The sequence below is a fragment of the Xenopus tropicalis genome, chromosome 4, assembly GCF_000004195.4.
Source record: "Xenopus tropicalis strain Nigerian chromosome 4, UCB_Xtro_10.0, whole genome shotgun sequence".
NCBI lineage: Eukaryota > Metazoa > Chordata > Amphibia > Anura > Pipidae > Xenopus > Xenopus tropicalis.
In genome coordinates, this window is record NC_030680.2 from 64267705 (window position 1) to 64290456 (window position 22752).

A 22752-nucleotide genomic window follows, 5' to 3' on the forward strand; every position below is an offset into this window, starting at 1 on the left:
ACCAGAGGAACCTCTAGGGTTAAGTCGCTATGATATTTTTCACGAAGAATAAGCTGATTGCTGCTAAACATTACTGTGCGACTGATCACTACAGTTCAGCATCAGCTTAACCCCTATAACCCCACGGAAAATACGTTTTTGTTTTGCTCCTGTTTTAGCCGACGAAACCCCTCCCATGTGCTTATTATTAACCATAATGGGAGGTACTGGAAACCCCAGGGCGCCCTGACCCGGAAGTGTCGTCATCGGGAGACTCCGCCTTATTGTTATTGTCGTCGCTGTCATCTGTCGGTACCATGAAGTGGATGTTCAAGGAAGACCATTCGCTGGGTGAGAACGGGGAAAGTTCGGGGGGTAGCCCATTACCTTTACTGTACTAATCTGGCAACACTACCTGAAGTTACCTCTGTATACTCTAAAGCGGTCGCTGCTAGCCCACCTTCATCGCCCCCGCCCTATAGGCACAGGCTACACCTCGTAGCGCTGCCCTTCCATCTAGTAGCGACTATTCCCATCCCCCGCAGTTTGTTTGTTGGTACTGACTGTACCCTCCCAGGCTTTGTCCTCTAACCTTATTTTACCATTAGTGTGTTTATCTCTCTGAAAGATAAAAACATATAAACCCTGGCCCTTTTTTTCTCATTAATCAACCGTGATCTCATCAACTTCAGTTTCTCAGTCACATCTATAATAACATTCCCTAGAGCCCATGGAATTGTGCTTTGAGCTCCAAATGCTGCAGTTTTTGTAAAACTCTTGTCATGAGACATCAGATTGTAAATAGGTCCAAGTGGCAGTAATTGCATTGAAATGGTGGTTAGGTCAGTTTGAACAAAAAACAGCAAAATTGCCTCTACACTATTTTATATGGTCACCAAATGGGTGCAGCTATATTCAGTAATGTTTATCAGTATATATCCTATGTGTAATATTTAACAACAAATACCTAACTGCTTACCAAAGGTTATGGTATGTTTGCTCCACCTTGTCACTCATATGCTTGTTTTTGCTTTTAACTTTCCTGACCACACATCCCTTTCTACTCTATATTGTTTTTTTTTACAACCATTGGTACTAAATTACACAACTACTTCCAGCTTTGCTTTACCAGCTCAGCTGTTGGGGGGAATAAAGAAAAATGTATTCTTTTTATTTTACTTGTGGAACACCAAAGAATACCTATAGTGTCCTTGCAAAGGCCTGTCTTAAAAAAACAAAATATGAAAAAGTTTTTCCATAAAGGACTTGAGGATTGGTTTGTTTTTATCTTTGTGCACCATTTGTGTTTAGCATAGCAAGAACCCATACATGTGTTGAGCCTATTATCCAGAATGCTTGTGACTGGGGGTTTTCTGGAAAAGGGGTCTTTCTGTTATTTGGATCTTAATACCTAAAGTCAACTAAAAAATCTTTTAAATATGAAATAAACCCAATATGATATGTTGGGATCAAGCAATCAATCTAAGTGCGGCTCAGTTCTCAAAATAAACTAATAAGTGCTGACCATGAATATTCCATAGCCTGGATGTGTACAACCCTGGGCTAGACATGGGAATCAGATTACCTGATGAAGTGATTGTCCCGTGTATATAAACCCCAGGTCCCAATCTCACAGGCCAGCCGATACAAATTAATTTCAAATAATTTAGGAATAGAGTGCACTCGCAGTTATTTTTGAGTGGCCTGGTTGCATTATTCCCAACCCATAGCTGTAGGGGAAGTGCAAGGATAAGCAGAAACAGCAAGCACACCTGCCACTTGTAAAGAAAAAATCCAATTTTATTTTAACCAATAGAACATCTTTAGTTGGGATCAAGTACAAGGTACTGTTTTATTATCGCAGGGAAAATAGAAATCGTTTTTAAAAAATAAATTATTTGCCTTAAAGGACATGTAAACCCCGCACAAACAGCCTCTTTGAAATCTTTCAATACCTGCCACTCTGGTTGTCCAGAGGTTAATAGTAAGGCTGCAACATCTCCATAAACACTTATATTTCCTTCTCCTCCTGTAATCCACTCAGCCCCCTCCCTCAGGAATTTGCTTTAATTTCTGGCTTGTGGGCATGCTCAGTTGTTCTAAACTCAGATTACTAAACATGCCCTCCAGTCTAGCAACCAGTGAAGAGATGGCATTGCTGGTTCCCATAGAAACTCAGCTCTAGCTGGCTGCTTCAGTTTTTTTCTCCTGAGCTCAGCTTTACCATTACAGTGCTCAAACAAAGCAGAACTTTTATCAGAACCTGTATTCTTGATGAAATGTATGCTGAATAAGGGTCTGTGTCTGCTGTTTGCAGATTTAAATGTAACTCATTATGTATCAGAGGAAAAATGGCCACCGGGTGAAAACTGCTGTTTGCTTTAGGAAAATGTGATGGTGCTGGCAAGTGGAGGGGATACATGCTGTACAAATAATGCCATTTGGGTGGGGGAGACGTGCCCAACTGATGTACATTGTAGGCAAATGTAGGCTTTGCATGTCCTTTAAATAGAGTCTAAAGGAGATTACCGTAATTTGGTACTTTCTAAAGAATGAGTTTGAGGGTAACGGATCCCATAACTTTACTGTAGTTAACACCAATTTACAGTATTTTCCTGTAATATTAATGAACAACACATTAATGTCCCAATCAAGAATGAAACATGTCAGTGTGGAGAGCTGAGTGTCAGTGAACTACCGGTATATGTTCCTGGCTAGAAATAGGTATCTTTGCTGTAAATGTCGCCCACCACATGATCTGCATGTTGATTTCCTGCATACAGAAGGCCCTGAAGCCCGTTCGTAGCCAGCTATAAATAGTACAAAAACAAGTAGCTCATTATATAGATATATTACTCATAAGACATGAATGGGCTGCTGTTGACGGTAAGGAAGTAAACAAAGTGAAAATGATACTGAATACTATAAGCACAAATACTTTTTTTTAAAATAACATTCCTAAATTTTCCTATTTCAGAACACAGGTGTGTGGAGTCCGCAAAAATCAGAGCCAAGTATCCAGATCGGGTTCCGGTAACCTCTTTTATTTTGCTTTTCTTTTTTGAATGATTACCTATTCAGACTGTAATTGTTGTTATGAAAGCTACAAACAGTGACACACTAGTGGAGTGTTCTATACACAGTAGCTTGAGCACTTCATGATATAACATACTTTGTGCGATTGTTTTAATATTTATGTTTGATGGTGGTCTTTAGAAGTATTACCCCCATTTGTAATAAAAGGCACAAAGTTTGCCCAGGTACATTAACCCATAGCAAGGGAAAAGATGATTTGACTGGTAGACCTGTTGCAGGACCTAGCGCATTTTATTATAAACCCATTAGAGCTGGTTATTTTTGAAACAAAACATTAAGGCTGAGTCACAGCCAACATATGGGGTAGATTTGGGGACTGAAATCTCCCCATGATTTAATGTTGTGTTGGTGAAACATGATGCTTAGTAGCAGCGGATTGGTGTTTTCTGCAGCTGCATAAAAGATGTAACATTAACCTTAATCTTACCTTACTTTCTATGCCTTAGCCCCTGTCAAAGTTATTTTAACCAGGGTGAAGATCAGTTTTAAATCATATAGCTTGCAAATGGATGTCAGTTTTAGGAAAAATAATAATGATATACTCTCTCCTATTCATATTGCAGGCTCTTATTCAAAGCACTGCCTGGCTGCTAAGGTAAACAAGACCCTAGCAACCAGATAGCTGCAGAAATTCCAAACTGGAGTGCTGCTAAATAACTGAAAAACCACCAGAAACCTAAACAATAAATACCAATTGCAAATTGCCTTAGAATAGCAATATCTATGGCATACTAAAAGTTAATTAAACCCTTTACATTAAAGGCATTACTCCTTATGCCCTTAATATGGTAAGCAGAAATGCTCCAATGCATATCAAGGGCATATACAATGGTTACAGCTTTGTGTGTAAAAATACAGTATATTATTTGTATCCTGCCAACAGGTCTGTTACAGCTTTAGGCATTGAACATCTATAAAGCCCACAGATGTGATTGATTTAGTTTCAGGAAATGCTGCCATGTACAGTTTTTACTCATCAATCTCTGCTGCTTTTAGTGCTGTTCATTTATAATTCATCAATTTATCTTGTTAATAAGGAGTACATTCTAAGGAGTCACATCACTACTACACAAGACTGCATTCTGTGCCTTGACAGAAGCTATTGTTTTTTCAAGTAAAGTCAAACACAATTGGTATAAAGCTTTCTGGTATAATGTTTCTGTTCTGGAAAATGAATCTTTAGATACCAGATATGTTAGAATGCCAAGACTTGCACCACAAAAATGACAACAAAATAAAGACTTTTTGCTATTTTACATTGACTTATCACTGCAAGAATGGTCCCAAAACTAAGCTGCTGGCCCCTCAGGGAGAATTGGCAGTAGTGCTGAGCCTGAAGGCTAATTAGGTTAAAGGGATTCTGTCATGATTTTTTTGGTGTACTTTTTTTTTTCCAAATTACACTGTTTATGTAGCAAATAATTCATTCTACCATTTAAAATGTTATTCTTAAGGGCTCTGATACACGGGAGATTAGTTGCCCGCGACAAAGCTCCCTGTTCGCGGGCGACTAATCTCCCCGAGTTGCTATCAGTTGCCATTGGATGGCACACGCGGCGTTGCGATTTCGGCAAATCGCCGAAAATGCCTCGCGAGGCAACTCGCCTGCGCATTGTGTGCCATCCCACCAGCGACTTACATTTTCACCGGTGGGATGGCAATTTGGGGAGATTAGTCGCCCTCGAACAGGGAGATTTGTCGCGGGTGACTAATCTCCCCGTGTGCCAGAGCCCTAAACCAATAAATGTATATTTTTTAAGTTAAAGGGACAGTAACACCAAAAAATGAAAGTGTATAAAAGTAATTACTATATAATGTAATGCTGCCCTGTACTGGTACAACTGGTGTGTTTTCATTAGAAAGACTACTATAGTTTATATAATAAAGCTTCTGTGTAGCCACGGGGGCAGCCATTTACAGGAGAAAAGGCACAGGTTACTTAGCAGATAACAGATAAAACCCCCATTATATTCTACAAAGCTTATCTGTTATCTGCTATGTGCCTGTGCCTTTTCTCCTTTTTCCCAGCTTCAATGGCTGCCCCCGTGTTGACATAGCAGCTCATTTATATAAACTATAGTAGCGTTTCTGTTGCAAACTTACCAGTTTTACCAGCGCAGGGCAACTGTACATTATATTTTAAATACCTTAAAACACTTTCATATTTTGGTGTTACTGTTCCTTTAAGAATATTGGTGTGTAGGCAGCCAACTATTGAGTGCTATTCTGATATCTACTGGGAGCTGCTATCTTGCTACCTTCCCATTGTTCTGCTGATCGCCTGCTGTGGGGAAAAGGATGGGGGGGGGCTGATATTACTCCAGCTTGTAGCGCAGCAGTAAAGTGTGACTGAAGTTTATCAGAGCAAAGGTCACATGACTGAGGCACCCTGGGAAATAGAGAATATGGCTAGCCCCTTGTACAATTACAAAAATATAAAAAAAAAACCTGTTTACATTTTGAAAAACAGATTTCAATGCAGGATTCTGCTGGAAAAGCTATATTAAACTGATGCGGTTTGAATAAAAAAACATTTTGTATTTTTAGTTGCCATCTATGCTATACAGGGATCACAAGACAGGATATTCTACATGGCAGCAAAATAATAATTTATTTATAAACATTTATATGTAATCTATAACAACATAAAGGAGAACTAAACCCCCGCAATCCCCAGCCCCCCTTAACTGGCCTCCAGTGGACCACATCTCCGCACAGTATGTATGTATGTATAACAGTATATTCCATTCAAAAGTGTTCCTACTTGTGAATCTATCACAACCATGCAGAGGTGCGCAGCAGAGTTGACAGATGTCATCTTTTGTCTTTTTGGATCCTCTTCATTCACTAAACTTATAGAGAGCTTGCGGGAGTACACACAGTTGAGGCAGCTCCCCAACCCAGCTTTAACTGCCGGGAAACTGGCAGAAGAGGGGTTGTTTGCCTTTAAATTAACTTTTAGTATGATGAAATTCTGAGACAATTTGCAGTTGGGCTTCATTTTACATTATTTGTGGGGGGGTTTTAATTACTTAGCTTTGTTTAGCAGCTCTCCAATTTGGAATTTCAGCAGCTATCTGGTTGCTAGGGTCCAAATTATCCTAGCACCCAGGCAGGGGTTTGACTGAAAGACTGCAATATGAGTAGGATGCATTGAACATAAGGAATAAAAAGTAACAGTGAGCCTTATTTAAAAACTGCAAAGAGTTAAAAGAGGAAGGCAACTCATTTACAACATTCTACGATATGGATTTATATTACCCATGTATTTTTCCCTCTGATAAGCCTTATAATAACTTTTTATACAGTTTTTTTTATTGTGTTTTCCAGGTTATTGTGGAAAAGGTTTCAGGTTCCCAGATTGTAGATATCGATAAACGGAAGTACCTGGTTCCATCCGACATTACAGTGGCCCAGTTCATGTGGATAATCAGAAAACGGATTCAGTTGCCATCAGAGAAAGCAATCTTCTTGTTTGTAGACAAGACTGTGCCCCAGTCTAGGTGAGTGGAATTATTTACAAACATGTATTTTATCGTAGCACAGAAATACCTGAGGTTGAATGTACTGCCTGGAAAATTATTAAGGACTTCCAAGACACATCCCCCCAAAAAAAGTATTGAACATTTCAAGAAGAAAATCTATTTGTAATGATTCCCTAACATTACATAATGTGCTCACTGCAGTTGCTCATGTGAGGCGGAACTACTAAATGGAAGCAGCTAGCAGAGTAATCATTCCTCTAAAATCATTAGAAAATGACATAGCAGCAATTGCTTCAGACATTAATGAAACCGGTATTCTTGGCATTCCCCTCCCGATAAACTACCATACCTCCACAGATGGAGGAGGAGCATCTCCACATAATGTAGGAAAATGTAAATGTAATATCCCATCCAGTCTTTGGTCCTGGGTCTTGAAACAGTGTAGCAGAAGTCAGTTCTCCATGTTTGTTTAGCAGCTGGCTACTGCTACCTTGTTTCACTAGTCCGAACCAGCAGTTTTTGAGAATATAATTAAACCGGACAGATACTGCTTTTAGTAGTAACTACATTTACAGATAACTTTAGAACTATTAACCATTTGTAATTAAACAATATTGGAAAGCTGCTAAGAAAAATATTTTTCCATTTAAAGGAGAAGGAAAGTAATTTTGGCATTTTACTGCCAATAGATTCACCACATTAGTGCCACCTACAATGCTATATTTATTCTGCAGAAAGCTTTACCATACCTGAGTAAAGAGCCCTAGAAGCTCCCTCCGTTTGTTTAAGATAGCAGCTGCCATTTTAGCTTGGTCTTCATACCTTCCTGCTGCAGCTCTAGCCATTGGTCGCACAGATTACACATTCTTAAGGGAGGGGGGAGCAGAAAAAGAGAGAGAGGAGAGAGCTGTGCAGACTCTGGCCCGGGAATGAAGGATATTTTTGAGAGAGGAAAGTCTGTGACATAAGAACATGTTTACAAAGAAGACAAGAAAATCCTGTGTTTCTTTTGATAGAGGACTCAGTGCAGCTTTTCTGTGAGTTCTTATGGCTGTATTTACATAGAACTTTCTGATAAAGCTTACTTAGTTTTTACTTTTCCTTCTCCTTTAAGGTCACACTTAAGATACATTTTGGACATTCTTTAATGTTATGTTGATATTTTTTCTATAATTTTTATATAAAATGGATTGCAGTGCTGAAATAAGAAGTTATAGTAAACTTTCAACTAAATGTTTTGTCTTTACTCTCATCTATCTGTAGCCTAACAATGGGACAACTCTACGAAAAAGAAAAAGACGAGGATGGATTCTTATATGTGGCCTACAGTGGAGAGAACACATTTGGTGTTTGAGTCTAGTTACAGCCAGTGAATCTTGTAAATATAGGTGGTTTTGTTTTAACACCACACATAAACTCCCATCCATTAGGAAACACTTCTAAAACTGGATACATTTCAGTAATGCACATGTCTTGGTATTCATGTTTGTGTTTAGGCTAGTAAATTAAGATAATTTAATTATTATTATTATTATTATTTTCTTGTTCTGTCATTTAACATTGCTGCTTAAAGGGTATTGTGACAGTTCCTTTAGCAGCAGTTATATTATGCCATTTACACATAATGGAAAGTGTGATTTGAGTAAATGAACATTGTATGTTTTATTCAGAATACTCCTGGATTCATTTTAGGCCTGCTTTCATAGGACTCATAAGAATATACGCCATTAATCAGTAACCGTCCTCTTACTGCTATGTAACAGTCCAACTTTACAAAATCCATCAAATAAATGTACATTATTATCATACAATAAAATGTTCTGTGTGATATCTGTCCCAAGATATTTACATACCAAAAGCAATTTTAGTGTTAAAGGGGTGGTTCACCTTTATGCTAATGTTTAGTATGTTATAGAATGTCCTATTCCTAGCCTGACTCCTTCCTATACACAGATCAGGCTAGGCTCTATCAATCGATCGCCGCATAGTTGATGCATCTCCTGATACTTTCCCCGGCATCACCATATCGCCTTTGTTCAAATGACAGGAAGCCAAGTTTTTTACAGGTATTTTCTACTAAAGCATTCAAAATAACAAATGGTTTTCAGGATAGGGCAATTATTGGGGGAGGGTAGAATAGATTTTTTAGTTAAAAATTTTAATGTTACTTTTCCTTTAAAAGCCCAAATTCCTGAGAGATTCCATCCTAAGGGTACGAAGAGTGGTTGAGTCACCCGCAATAGGGCTTTCCACCGGCGACTCCTTTTGTTGCAGCTAGTGATTTTCTCTGATCCTTGAAAGGGTTTCTGTCATGATATTTATGGTGAACTTTTTATTTCTAAATGACACTGTTTACATAGCAAATAGTTCACTCTACCATTTAAAATGTTGTTCTTAAACCAACAAATGTATTTTTTAGTTGTAATATTGGTGTGTAGGCGCCATCTCTGTGCCCAATTCTGAGCATTCAGAAGGAGCCAGCACTACACATCAGAACTGCTTTCAGGTAACCTATTGTTTCTTCTATTCCCATGTAACTGAAGGAGTCCCAAGCTGGACTTGGATTTCTTACTATTGAGTGCTATTCTGATATCTACTGGGAGCTGCTATCTTGCTACTTTCTCATTGTTCTGCTGATCGGCTGCTGGTAGAGGGGTGATATCACTCCAACTTGCAGCTCAGCAGTAGTGTGACCGAAGTTTATCAGAGCACAAGTCATATGACTGTGGCAACCTGGGAATTGAAGAATATGGCTAGCCCCATATGGAATTTCAAAATTAAATATAAAAAAATCTGTGTTTTTGATTTCAAATGGATTTAAAAAAAACAAAAAACGTTTTCCCATAAGAGTATTTCTTTGATATTTTATTTGGTATCCTCTTATTCTAAATTCGTGTTCGATCTCATCCAACCTTTTGTCCTATAGCAGCTTATTTTGAACAATGTTATACTCTCCTGAATAAAGATTTTGGAAGCAACTGTTTTATGTAGGAGGGATAGGAGTCAAATCCCAGTGTATTTCTGTCCCCAAAAGACTGCTCTTTTGTTTCCCAATTAGAACATCAAAGTAAAGGACTTGTTTCTGTTCTGGGCTTACTATAACTATAATGTAAATCTATAAACTCACTAGGTCATAATGCCGCCCTGTCCATATAGCAAACACATTATCAATATACCTATAATATTTACAGTATCTCTGAAACTTACTATGCACATATATTAAGGTTCTTTCAAAGCCATCCATGTACAGCTTTGCATAGGACAGAGCGGCATTCAAACCCATAACAGTTCCCTTAATTTGCAGGAAAAAAATGTAATTTCAACTCAGCACTATCTTACAGGTGACCTTGTCGAACTCTTGTGGACCTATGGGAGTATATATAACACAGAAGGTATCAGGTTATTTTGAAGCAAATAAGAAACCAGTTTATTACATTCCCAGATAAGGTGTCCTTTTATCAACTCAATATAATATTTCTTATCCATCACAACTGCTCCTCCCTTATCAGCTGGTTTTATGACCAGCTTCTTTTTATTTGGTAGTTCACATCATGCCTTTATTTTCTCTTCTGTCAAGTTACATTTAATTTAACAAGGCCAACTCTCCATATGTGCCTTTTCCCTAATAGTTTTAAAGGAGAAGGAAAGTCATTTTGGTATTTTCCTACCAATAGATTCGCCACATTAGTACCACCTAGAAAGCATTACCATACCTGAGCCCTAAAAGCTCCCTTCGATAGCAGCTGCCATTTTAGCTTGGTCTTGGTAGCTTCCTGCTGCAGTTATAGCTGTTAGAAGCTCAGATCACACATTCCTAAGGTTGGGGGGAGTGAGTTCTTATGAGAGGGGGAAGGAGGAGAGGGGAGAACAGAGCAGACTCATGCTCCAAATCTGAAGGAGCCCTAAAAGAGAGGAAATCTGATACCGAAGAACATGTTCACAAAAAAGGAGACAAGAAATCCTGTGTTTTGTTTGATAGAGAACTTTTTTGTAAGTGCTTATGGCTGTATTTACATAGACCTTTCTGATAAAGCTTACTTAGTTTTTACCTTTCTTTCTCCTTTAATATGCCAAAGTGACAAGTATTAATACATTTTGGGTATCATGGAGGGATATAACAGTAAACATGAAATATTGTAAATTGGGAGCACCTCCCGTTAATTTAGAAAAAACAAAAAGGAGGGTGTACAGGGTCAAAAAACAGTAATGAACTCAAAATTAAGAAAAAAGTATGACCCATAATATTGCACCTCCCCCTCCTCCACACCAATATTATGCTGAATTTCCCCATTAAACTTAATCTTTATTGTAAATATAAAATAAGAAACAAAAAGAGCTATACCAAAATAATACATTTAAAATGAACATTAAAAATATTAACACTCTCTTTAGTCTATGAAGATTTTCATTTCTCTATTTAGGTAAGCATCACGCTACATTTATTTTATCACATTTTTTTTTTTATCCTGATGATTACCCATATACTGTATATGATACCAATGTCCGTTGACAAGAACTTATGGCGCCTGGTTTTCACAACAAATTTTATTTTCCCAAAATAATCATCATTTTCACATTATTTTCATTATTTCAGTATTTTATTTTCTTATCCTCTTTTACCCGCTTGTCCTTGTTTCTTCTCACCATACAGGGTGCTAGGTCTGTTATAACACAGAGCACCAAATCACTTTGTGTCCTTTTTTTATCTCTATATGCAATATTTTACCATAGTGATGCTGGTGTATGTAATATCCATGGTATTCACTGGGGGTATAGCAGGCTGGCCTGTACAGGGTATGTCACTTACTAGCTCACACTGATGTGGTCAGACAGAAGTGCGTGGCACGCATAGACAGAGGGTGACTTTTTTTTGTTTGGGGAGGACGAGATTTACTATGCATATAATCGGCTAAAAATCCAAATTCGACAATTTGACAGATTGAACTTGCTGAGTTCATGTAGAAGTCAATGGCAAAGGCCCCTTTCCTTGAAGTTCTTTCTTATGTCTCAAAACTCGCACCGACAATTCGATAAAGTCGGCATTTCCACCACGACAATTCTAAAAAGTCGAGTTTTTTACCACTTTTCTCTCAGCGACTTTTCCTAGTAAATATTAAAAATCCTGAAAAACGAATTTGAAAATAAAAAAAAGAGAAATTATGGAGTTTTAGTAAATCTGCCCCCAAGTGAGTAAATCTGCCTTTTTTGATGGGTTCTTTATGGTTATGAGAACATTATTCTAATGTGTTTGTGTAATTGAAAAAAATTCATTAAGGTCCATTGAAGCACTGCAGACTTGCATTTGTGTCTGCCAATAATAACGTTTAGAGTATGTATTTTATGGATATAAGGATAAGTAAGCTGCCATAGTAAATCATCAGCATTAGAAGCATCGCTAAGCAGATAATTTGCTAGCTAGGCATTTTAAATTGGTACAAGGAATTTCTATTGCTAACACTCTGGTAATCAAAATGAATGCACTGTTTCAGAAGGAAAAAAATGTTTAAGCTGTGACTGAATACTTGTAAAATATTTATTAATAGAACATCTTCTAGATGTGGATTTTTTTCACACAACGTTTATGCATTACTATATTTTATTTCTTAAATTGAACCTAGTGGGTCATTAATCTCAGTAAAGGTTTGCAACTCTCTTTTATTTAAAGTCCTAATTCTTTGCAGACATGACTAAACCTGATATGCCTGCCCTGTTCTAAATTAAATGAGGGTCTATACATCTTGCAAGGGTCCAGTACCAGACCGAACACAAATACATATTCAAAAATTAAACTCTGATCACTTTCTGCTAAATTATATAGGGGGATACACCTTTCACATAATCAAGGGTCTGTTTCTGCTAATGCTATGCCTGGTGTATTCTAGCAAAGGAGGCTAACGATAGGTAATGTCCCCGTCGTCATGTAAAGATACATTGCTATGAAAGTTGATAAGGAAAGATGTGATCAGAGAAAAATGGAAACGTATGCAAAAGTGAAACCTACAGCAGAATCAGGATCACTTTTCTAGCAGTAAAAGTACTGTGACCCTTATGTGGATGTCCCTGATATAAAATGGAGTACAACTAGTGATTAGGGCTTTCTGAGCTAATACTAGTAAAAAAAACTTTGGCGAGTGTGTAGGTGCTGTATGTACAACTTATTTTTCAAAGAAAAAAGACCAGTGGTTTATTGACTATTAAATAAGGCTTTAATAAAATAAAAAGAGTTCATGGTTTCCTTCCCTGCCAATCACTCAAAGCATGTCCAGTCTGCAGTTAGCTGAACATAAGGAAATCACGAGGTGTCTGGATCCAAGATGTGAAAGCTTGCTGTCTCAAACAATTCCAGGCTTCCTGGTAAGTGATAGCTGCCGCCTTATAATCCCAGTAGGTCTTCAGTCCTTGGCTGCTGAAATGAAAAAATAGATCTAATTTACTACTCAGACAAAAAAAAAGGTTTGCCACCATTGTAACTGCTGCGGAATATGTTGGCGCTTTATAAATAAATGTTAATAATAATAATAATACTAATAACTAAAGTTTTAAAATGGGAATATGTTCAAAATATATTTCCAAACAGTACCTGTATGCTAAAATTACTTATTTAATTTTTTTTGCTTTTTACAGTATTGCTTTTTATAAAAGTATATATTTTTTGTCTTCAGATGTATATTTTAATAATGTACTAATTTAATCCCTGGATTAAAAACTGGAAGCAGTTTCCAAGTCTATATAAAATCCAAGCAACAGCAAAAATTGCTGACTTGCCCAGTAAGCAACTTTAGGAACCTCTGCAAGGGCAAAACATATTGTACCATCATAACCTTTGGGAAGCTCTAAAAGAGTGCTGGGCTAATACGTGTTCTCAGATTCTGTAAAACCTGGTATAACTGATGCCAGAGAGAGTGAAGGCAAGGATTTATGCCTATGGTGGACATACTAAATATTGAGACATTTTTCAAATGTAGTGGACTGATATTCATGAAAAGTGTTTTTTGTATAAAAAAAACAAAATGAACTATCAGGTTTTTGTGATGGGGTTAATGTAATACTAGATGGTCCTAAGTTTGCTGCTTGTCTAGTAACCCTTAGCAAGCAATGTTTGAGAGGATGATCATAAATCCTGTTGACTTAGCACACTGCCTTGAGATAAATATCAGTTTATCTTTCTCTTTTGGGATCTAAACCAAAAAAATGAATTATTGTAAACATATTTACAATGATCCCCTGCAATTGATCTTTGCAATTTAAAAGGATCTAATAAGATACTTAGTAGATTTGAATTGCTAACAATAGGCTTTGGCTTAACAGCTATCTATGAAGTTCAGAGTGTCTGTGAAACTTAAGGTGGTCATACATGCACAGATATTATCGTACAAACCTATTTCGTACAATATTCAGTGTGTGTATGGCGGATCTATGAGACAACCGATATCGCAAAAGCTTCGGATATCGGTCGTCTTGCCAATCAGGTGGACAAAAGATTTTGCCTCAACAGCGCCTGAGCAAAATCTGCGTTTAGGGTTGAATCGTCAGGTGGAGGTAGGATCCCTATTGTTTCTACCTCCATATATGACAATTCAGCTCTGAACATTAGTGGAGAAAGATTGTAATTGTAAGGTGTATGGCCACCTTTACTGTCTGTGCTTTCTGTATAGTCACACCCTGGAAGGCAATGTGTTTCACATGCAGGAATTTACATTCATACCAGTGCAAAGGTATTTTCAGGCACTTTGTTGTCCACTGGAAAGGTGGCAAAGCCATATGTCCCGTCTAACTAACAGTACTGTTGCTGCCTCTGACTTTCAGAGAGCTACTGAAACCAAAGCCTATATTTCAGACTACTAAAAATAGAAAATGTATGTTAGTTGAAAAAGTGCTCAGAATTGTTTCGAAGTTTAGCTCCCCTTTAACAGAAGTCCATCCAATGAAGTTATAGTTAAGGTTAAAGGGACAGTATACACACTTTTTAAACATGAGCTGAATGAAAAGGGCTTGTGCTGAACAAATTTTGTAATTGTAATCACTTACCTGATATCCCGTGCTTCTGATACCAGAAAACTGCACTGTCTCAGGCTACATTTTAGCGAGCACCATGGAACGATCGTCTTCTTCCACTACTGTCTTTAATGTCCCCGGACTGACATGTGTGCAGTAAATCCAAATAGCCTCATTTTTTTGTTAAGGTTCAGCTTTTCATTCTACTGGGCATGCACACTCGCACGAAGAAAGGAAAAGCAGAAAGAGGGTTGCCCTGTGGTGCTCACCAGAAAGTACCCGGGGTTGGTGCAGTTTTCTGCTTACAGGAGCAGAGGCTGTGAATGTAAATGATTACAATTACGGGCGGGGGGGTGGTGCCTAATATTTAGCACCCCCAGTGATTTAGATGTCCTACTCCTTTAAAAACTATGTGAACTATCCCTTTAACTAAGGTGACATAAAAATATATTGCTAGCTGGATACTATCTTTGCAAATTTTTATATTTATTTGCTGTGAAATGAAAACAGAGAGAGTAAAGATAAGAGTGGGTGACTAAGGAGGAAGAGATGTGAAGGGAGAGATAGAGGTGCTTCCCAGGATTATAGCAAATTGACACCAACACTTTCTGTTTGCTATCTCACAACTACTGGCTCTGCTTCAAATTTTTGCTGAAAACAGTCCAAGGACACCCAGTGTCATATTTATCCAGTGTATTTGCAGTACTATCTGCCATTAACTCGTATGTTTTTTTTAATGACTTTGTTTATATAGATTTAATAAACAGTCTATAATAAAGTGTGGGAAGTCCAAAACAAAATAGTAAGAATATCATGTTTAAATGTATCTGCCGCTTATGCAAAATAAAAGCTAACAAAATATATTTTTATTGATGTACATTTACACTTGGCTACTAAAAATTTTCCCTTAAGGGCAATGACACATGGTGCATTTTGTCACCCTCGCCCACATTCAAGGGGGGTGGCAAGGTATTTATGTTGTTTTTAATGACAAAATGGGGGAAACAAAAGCACTGTGTCATTGCTCTAAAACTTAGTTAGACTTGAGTATTGTTTCCTATCATTTCACTGGGCTGCACAAGGGATCATACGCTGCATATCGGTCAGTAGCTGAAGGAGTTACCAAAGGTTATTTGAAGAAAAAGGAAATGAAAGGTTCTACAGTGTGCCTAGAACTGTGTGTCCCAGTCTGTGTTGTCCGCAAACAAACCCCCTCATAAACACAGCTGCACAACAACTAACTAGCAACTGTAGGGCAAGTCATTTTTAGTAAGGAAACCAAATCCCTGCAATTTCCACATGTAAAATGTTTACCAGGTCTAAGCACAAAATCCAGCACCTCAATTACTGACATTTTCCTATTAGATCACTGCCCTACACTATGAAACCATAACACACGCACACATGCACACGTTCCTTTTTTTAATTACTATTTACACAAACAAGAATGTAATTTGTGTTTTGACAAGTCATTTATATCCTAGACGAAGTTAAACACTATTGTGTTTCATGGGGTGGTCATACTCTGCATTGCTCAGGAGCAGCAGCACTCGGCACTTCCACTAGCTAAGCCCTTACTTCTCAATGCAAATCACAAAAGAATTTGGTTACTAAATGCAAAGCCTCACATATTGCCACACACAAATATAGAACTTTGGATATTGTTTCTCAATAAACATATGAGCAAGCTATATGCTTTGAATTATTTGCTTAATTGGGGTCTTATTATCAAGTTTAACGCCCTGTGTGAAAAACATCACTTTTTAGGACATATTTATTTTTAGGTTATATTTCTACAGGAATATTAAAAATGTAAAAGCCACTTTACTGGCTATCTTCTGTACACAGGGATGGCTAAATTAAACAATGTGCATAGTTTTGGGGTTAACAGATGGTCCCATTTATGGGTAATAATTTGCCCATCATTCCACTGAGTAAATTGGTAATTTACCTCATGCCCAATCATATGGTTGATAAAACGGCAGTAGGATCGATAGCTCAGCCCATACATGCACAGATAAATATATATATTGTTTGAAACCGACAGTTCTGAATGAACTTAACTTGCGTGTAGCCTGGCATGGATTTAGGTTTGGTTACATGTCTTACATTCATTTTAACATGTTTTCTTTATCGTCTATTTTAAAAGATAAACATTAGTTTAGGGCAAGGCTGTCTGATTGGCGGCCCGTGGGCCAGTTGTGGCCCTTCAAAGGATTTTTAGGGCCCCTAATCTGTACAAAGGCATCACAGACTTCACTGTATGAAATGATTTTAATTTAATCTGGCCTTTGAACATCCTATATGAGAAATAATTGTCCCACTACATGCAATAAATTGCACTGGTTTAGGGAATATAAACCCACGGAATAAAAAGCATAGTAAAAGAAATTGGAATTAGTGAATTAAAATGTTATTACTTTTAAAAGTTAATTGTTAATGTACCTGCAATTAAAAACAGCATTTGCCTCTTACTATGCCCTCTACTGCACACACCAATGAGCTTTACGCAAATAAAACGTAATGAAAAGAAATGTTTTTGTTGCCAGGGGGTGCACATTATTTGTTACCTTTACTAAATTAGCTGATTTAAAGTTAACATGCTTCTCCCTTGTAGCAAAGTAACATTAATTTTGTATCAGTGCCACAGAATGAATGACAGCTTGTTTCTGGTTGCCATAGATACTATATTTTATTGTGTCATTGGTGATCCCATGTGTTTTCATGTGCATGACTTGTCTGTTCCATACTGTTTCACTCCTGTCTCATGTCCCTTATATGCACTGAACCAAGAGTTATCCCTGATGAAAGGATGGATCACCAATACACATTAAGTGCGGTACCATCCCAAATTATCCAAGCCTCCTCCTTGGAACACATTACAGAACTTTGAATATAAGAATCAACTCTTATATCAGAGACAGACCCTAACATGCCATTAAAACCCACTTCCTAAGGAATATCGAGTATTCCTTATTGCCAAATCTCTAAAATTAGCAAATTAATACTTCACTAACTACAGCTAGTTGACACTTGGGGGCAGATTTTTCAAAATGTGAGTTTACAGCTTAATTCTTAAAAACTCACCCATGTTCTATTCATTCCTATGGGATTTTTAGAAACTTATTTATCAAATGGTAAGCTCTTACTTTCAAGCACTTATAAATACACTTCTAAAAATCACATACAAATGAATATAATGTGGTTGAGTTTTTATGTATAACACTCTAAACTCACATTCTGATGAATCTGCCCCTAAGTGGCAGATTTACTAAAACTAAAATTTCTCTGGCCTTGAAACTCTTTTTTGACATTTGACATGTAGCTCATTCTTGGAAAACAATAATGTGTTTAAGTTTCACTTGAAACTGGGTGAAATCGAAGACAATGATGGGGTTAACTTCCCCTTGAAAATGTGTCAAGAACAGGCTGTCATTGACTTTTATTTCTCTACTAAAAAGTCTCCATAGGTTCTCGCAAAATCTGGCTTACTTTTTGTCATTTAAAAAAAGTCACAAAGTTTTAGAAATTGAATTTTGAGAAAAAACGAAACAATCGTATACTGCCGAAAAACATATACCTAAATCTCGAAAAAGACATAAAAAAATAGTAAAACTTTTCAGAGAAAACCTTAGCGTACACTTTTCCCCTCCACCAAAGACCACATTTCCTATTCACATATACAATCTTGTCTTACATAAACACTTCTTACGGGCACAGATTAACACCACAGCCTCACCATGCATCTACAGTGAAACCTCAATTTTACATAACCCGATTTAAGTTTCCCCTCATTTTACAGCAGTTTAGTGGTCCCACCAATATATAATGCGTTTCAATGATTTTACATGTTTTACATGGATTTTACACCATTTTTTCCTGGCCCACTGAAAAGTGTAAAGCAGGGGTCTTCTGTACTTCAGTTTTCCTCCATTCTCCCAAGGCAGAGAAGAAGACCAGCTCTTGGAGCAGAAATGAATCACTTCTCACAGAGGAAGAACTGGCTGGTGCCATTAGTTTTCAAACCCCAACCAGGGAAGCACATAAATGTATAATCAGGGATCATCTGGGCAAACAGCATAAAAAAGGAAAACACTTTGAAACCTGTCAAACAAAATAGTGAAGCTGGGAAAACTACATAAGCGTATTTATGTCACGTCAGCGCTAATGGACCTCACAAACACAAGGAAAGAACTAACAGATCATTTGCACCAGTTTTATAAGCATAGTGACAAATGTGGTTAACTATTGGCAGGTACACTTAAAGACACGCCAGCTAGGAATTCCATTCTCACATCTCACAGGCAAATGAACAAATATCTTTGAATACTATTACACAGGCAAAATCAAAGGCAACCCATTAAAACTTTCAAGACCAAATAAGAAAATATCTGGATGCCTAAGGGTGTAAAGGTCTAATAATCAAGAATCTATGGAATAGAGACAGTTATTACCATTGAGTCATTGGAACTAGCCTGGCCACTGCAAAATTGCACTAAATCTGCCCTTTTTAAAAAAAAACAAACAAAAAAAAAAAAAAAACTTTCATTTTTGTAAAAAGGTCCTTAAGTGCATTAAAAATATGGATAACCCCTTTTTGAAAAATATAAAGTAGCAGTGTAAACATGGATAAGCAGCATTCAATAGTAAATTGTAAACTGCCTGCAACAAATGGACATTGTCCCAACTACCCATGTCCAACTTGTAATAAAAGGTTAATTTAAGAAAAAGTATATGTAACATGCTGGATTTCATTACAGACGTTAGGCAACTTTTCCTGGCAATATGACATGCTTTGCCTGCAGTCCACTAAGCCTTTTTTAATGAGTATTTCAAAGAATAAAGCTAGACAGACAGATTTCATATTGGGAAAAAGATAAAAAGATACATAAAACACCAACAGCAACATGTATCTAATGGATTATTATAAAAAAAAAAACAATGTCCCACAAATCAAAAGCACTGGCTATTTCTTCACAAGCTGCACTTTTTTCTTCACTAATTTTTAAGTGGTTTATCTGTTAGAAGGCTTTTTGTAACTAATAAAATTGTGCCTGATTATTATGCCTAGGTGTGGCCCCCTGCAGGGGCCCTCGCTGAGCCTCCCTAACCCCCTGCAGGGTCCCCCACCCAACATCCTCCCCTCAGTGCAAATAAGTTTAACTCATCAGGGGAGGAACGGTCGCCGGGGGAGCACCGGCAAGGGTCGGGTCTGGGCCGCCGGGGCCCACCAGGTTTTTTTTCCGGTGTCCCAACGGCCCAGTCTGACCCTGATGAAAACTGCAGTAAAATGTAGACATCTTTGTTGTTCACTAGGATCTACGCTCACTCCTGTGCCAGAGGATGGTGCTTATACAATGTAACACAAAACAGCCAACATTAGCTCAAAGAAGTTTGATCACTGCTTTTCCCCAAGAGTGGATTGCATCAATCAAATCTCTGTGCACCTTATATCACATCTGAGGTTTTACTCAGGTGAAGCTGCTTAGCAGCAGCAAATGAAACACCACAAGCCTCATTTATGAATGTGGCAAAAGTGAAAAGTGCCTTTTGCCCAGAATTCCAACATAATTGTGGAAACGTGCTATGTTGTGACCATCATAGTTTGCGTGCCATGTACCAGTATGTACACAAGTTCTTATCCTTTTGATAAATGGCATGAAGTCGTGAAAGAAGCAATTTGCCTAGGATTTGTGTTAGAATGGTTTTATTACTGGCATGTGACCTTAATAGTGGCATTAGTGTACAAATCACTTGGCACAAGCCAAGTACAGGTATGGGAACTGTTATCCGGAAACCCATTATTCAGAAAGTTCTGAACTATTGAAAGCCCGTCTCCCACAGACACCATTTTAATCAACTAATTCACATTTCCCTTTTCTCTGTAATAAAAAGACATTATCTGGTACTTGATCCCAATTAAGATAATTATTCCTTATTGGAGCCCAAGCAATCCTTTTTGGGTTTAATCACTGTTTGAATATTTTTTAGTAGACTTAAGGCCTTAAGGAGATCTTCATTACGTAAAACCCCAAGTCCCAAGCATTCTGGATAACAGGTCCCATACCTGTAGTACACAAACCATTAGTAGAACCCTGAAAATACCAACTCATTCAAACTGCCAGGAGTTTCAGGGCTCCCTTGCATCTATATATGCACTTGCATGTAGTCATAACAGGGTGGGCAGGCATGTACAGGCTAAAGTACCTTTGTAAATGGCATCAAAGTGTGCCCAAGTTTGTGTTTACTTTAGTGTTTAGCACTTTTACTTGTGATTGTAAATATGGCATCACCTGTGGTATACATGTTACTTCGTTATAAATATAGATGATACCATGCAATGCTGTCCCAACTTTTTCTGATCAGTAAAGGAGGGTCCAAAACTGAGAATGATGATGGTATGCCTACTGAATATTTATCCATAGCTGGTTCTGCCAGTAAACTTCATACCAACCCATTTATGATCTAGTAGTACAAAATATCAATCAGTGCACGTACAGTGGATATAAAAAGTCTACAAACCCCTGGTAAAATGTCAGGTACCTGTGCTGTACAAAAATTAGACAAAGATAAATTATTTCAGAACTTTTTCCACCTTTAATGTGACCTATAAACTGTACCACTCAATTGAAAAACAAACTGAAATCTTCTAGCTGGAGGGAAGGAAAAAAAAAAACTAAAATAATGTGGTTGCATAAGTGTGCACACCCCCTTCTAACTGGGGATGTAGCGGTGTTCAGAATTAAGCAATCACATTCAAATTCATGTTAAATAGGAGTCAGCATACACCTGCCATCATTTAAAGTGCCTCTGATTAACCCCAAATAAAGTTCAGCTGCTCTAGTTGGTCTTTCCTGACATTTGTTTAGTCGCATCCCACAGCAAAAACCATGGTCCACAGAGAGCTTCCAAAGCATCAGAGGGATCTCATTGTTAAAAGATATCAGTCAGGAGAAGGGTACAAAAGAATTTCCAAGGCATTAGATATACCATGGAACACAGTGAAGATAGTCATCCTCAAGTGGAGAAATATAACAGTGACATTACCAAGAACTGGACGTCCCTCCAAAATTGATGAAAGACGAGAAGAAAACTGGTCAGGGAGGCTACTAAGAGGCCTACAGCAACATTAAAGGAGCAGCAGGGATATCTGGCAAGTACTGGCTGTGTGGTAAATGTGACAACAATCTCCCGTATTCTTTATATGTCTGGGCTATGGAGTAGAGTGGCAAGGAGAAGCCTTTTCTTACCAAAAAAACATCCAAGCCAGGCTACATTTTGCAAAAGCATGTGGGAAAAGGTGTTCTGGTCTGATGAAACCAAGGTTGAACTTTTTGGCCATAATTCCAAAAAATATGTTTGGCACAAAAACAATACTGCACATCACCAAAAGAACACCATACCCACAGTGAAGCATGGTGGTGGCAGCATCATGCTTTGGGGCTGTTTTTCTTCAGTTGGAACTGGGGCCTTAGTTAAGATAGAGGGAATTATGAACAGTTCCAAATACCAGTCAATATTGGCACAAAACCTTCAGGCTTCTGCTAGAAAGCTGAACATGAGGAGGAACTTCATCTTTCAGCAAGACAACGACCCAAAGCATACATCCAAATCAACAAAGGAATGGCTTCACCGGAAGAAGATTAAAGTTTTGGAATGGCCCAGCCAGAGCCCAGACCTGAATCCAATTGAAAATCTGTGGGGTGATCTGAAGAGGGCTTTGCACAGGAGATGCCCTCGCAATCTGAAAGATTTGGAGCGTTTCTGCAAAGAAGAGTAGGCAAATCTTGCAAAGTCAAAATGTGCCATGCTGATAGACTCATACCCAAAAAGACTGAGTGCTGTAATAAAATCAAAAGGTGCTTCAACAAAGTATTAGTTTAAGGGTGTGCACACTTATGCAACCACATTATTTTAGTTTTTTTGGTTTTCTTCCCTCCACGTAATAGATTTCAGTTTGTTTTTTAATTGAGTGGTACAGTTTATAGGTCACATTAAAGGTGGAAAAAGTTCTGAAATGATTTATCTTTGTCTCATTTTTGTACAGCACAGGAACCTGACATTTTATCAGGGGTGTGTAGACTTTCTTTATCCACTGCTAACTACATTATCATTATGGGTAGCCATGAAACAATATACTGCCACTACCCAGATGTATAGAAGCCACATTACATATTGACATTAACTTGCATTTCAC

At 37.8% G+C, this 22752-nt stretch overlaps 2 protein-coding genes across 5 annotated transcripts in view; one reads left to right on the forward strand and one right to left on the reverse strand.

Annotated features, from left to right (window-relative positions):
* The first annotated feature begins 287 nt into the window (after positions 1 to 287).
* Positions 288 to 8388, forward strand: gabarapl2 (GABA(A) receptor-associated protein like 2). The gene is given in 4 exon segments (NM_001103041.1): positions 288 to 330; positions 2957 to 3012; positions 6406 to 6578; positions 7824 to 8388. Coding segments are annotated over 4 exon segments (354 nt in total). The 5' UTR covers positions 288 to 296; the 3' UTR covers positions 7915 to 8388.
* Positions 8389 to 12743: 4355 nt separating this feature from the next.
* The window catches only part of adat1 (adenosine deaminase, tRNA-specific 1), a 29224-nt gene continuing 19215 nt past the window's right edge, over positions 12744 to 22752 (reverse strand). For 3 of the 4 annotated variants that reach the window (XM_012961251.3, NM_001044519.1, XM_031900154.1), the window contains 1 exon segment: positions 12744 to 12966. In XM_012961251.3, coding sequence (XP_012816705.2) covers positions 12834 to 12966 — 133 coding nt within the window. In that variant the 3' untranslated portion in view covers positions 12744 to 12833. 4 annotated transcript variants of the gene reach the window in all.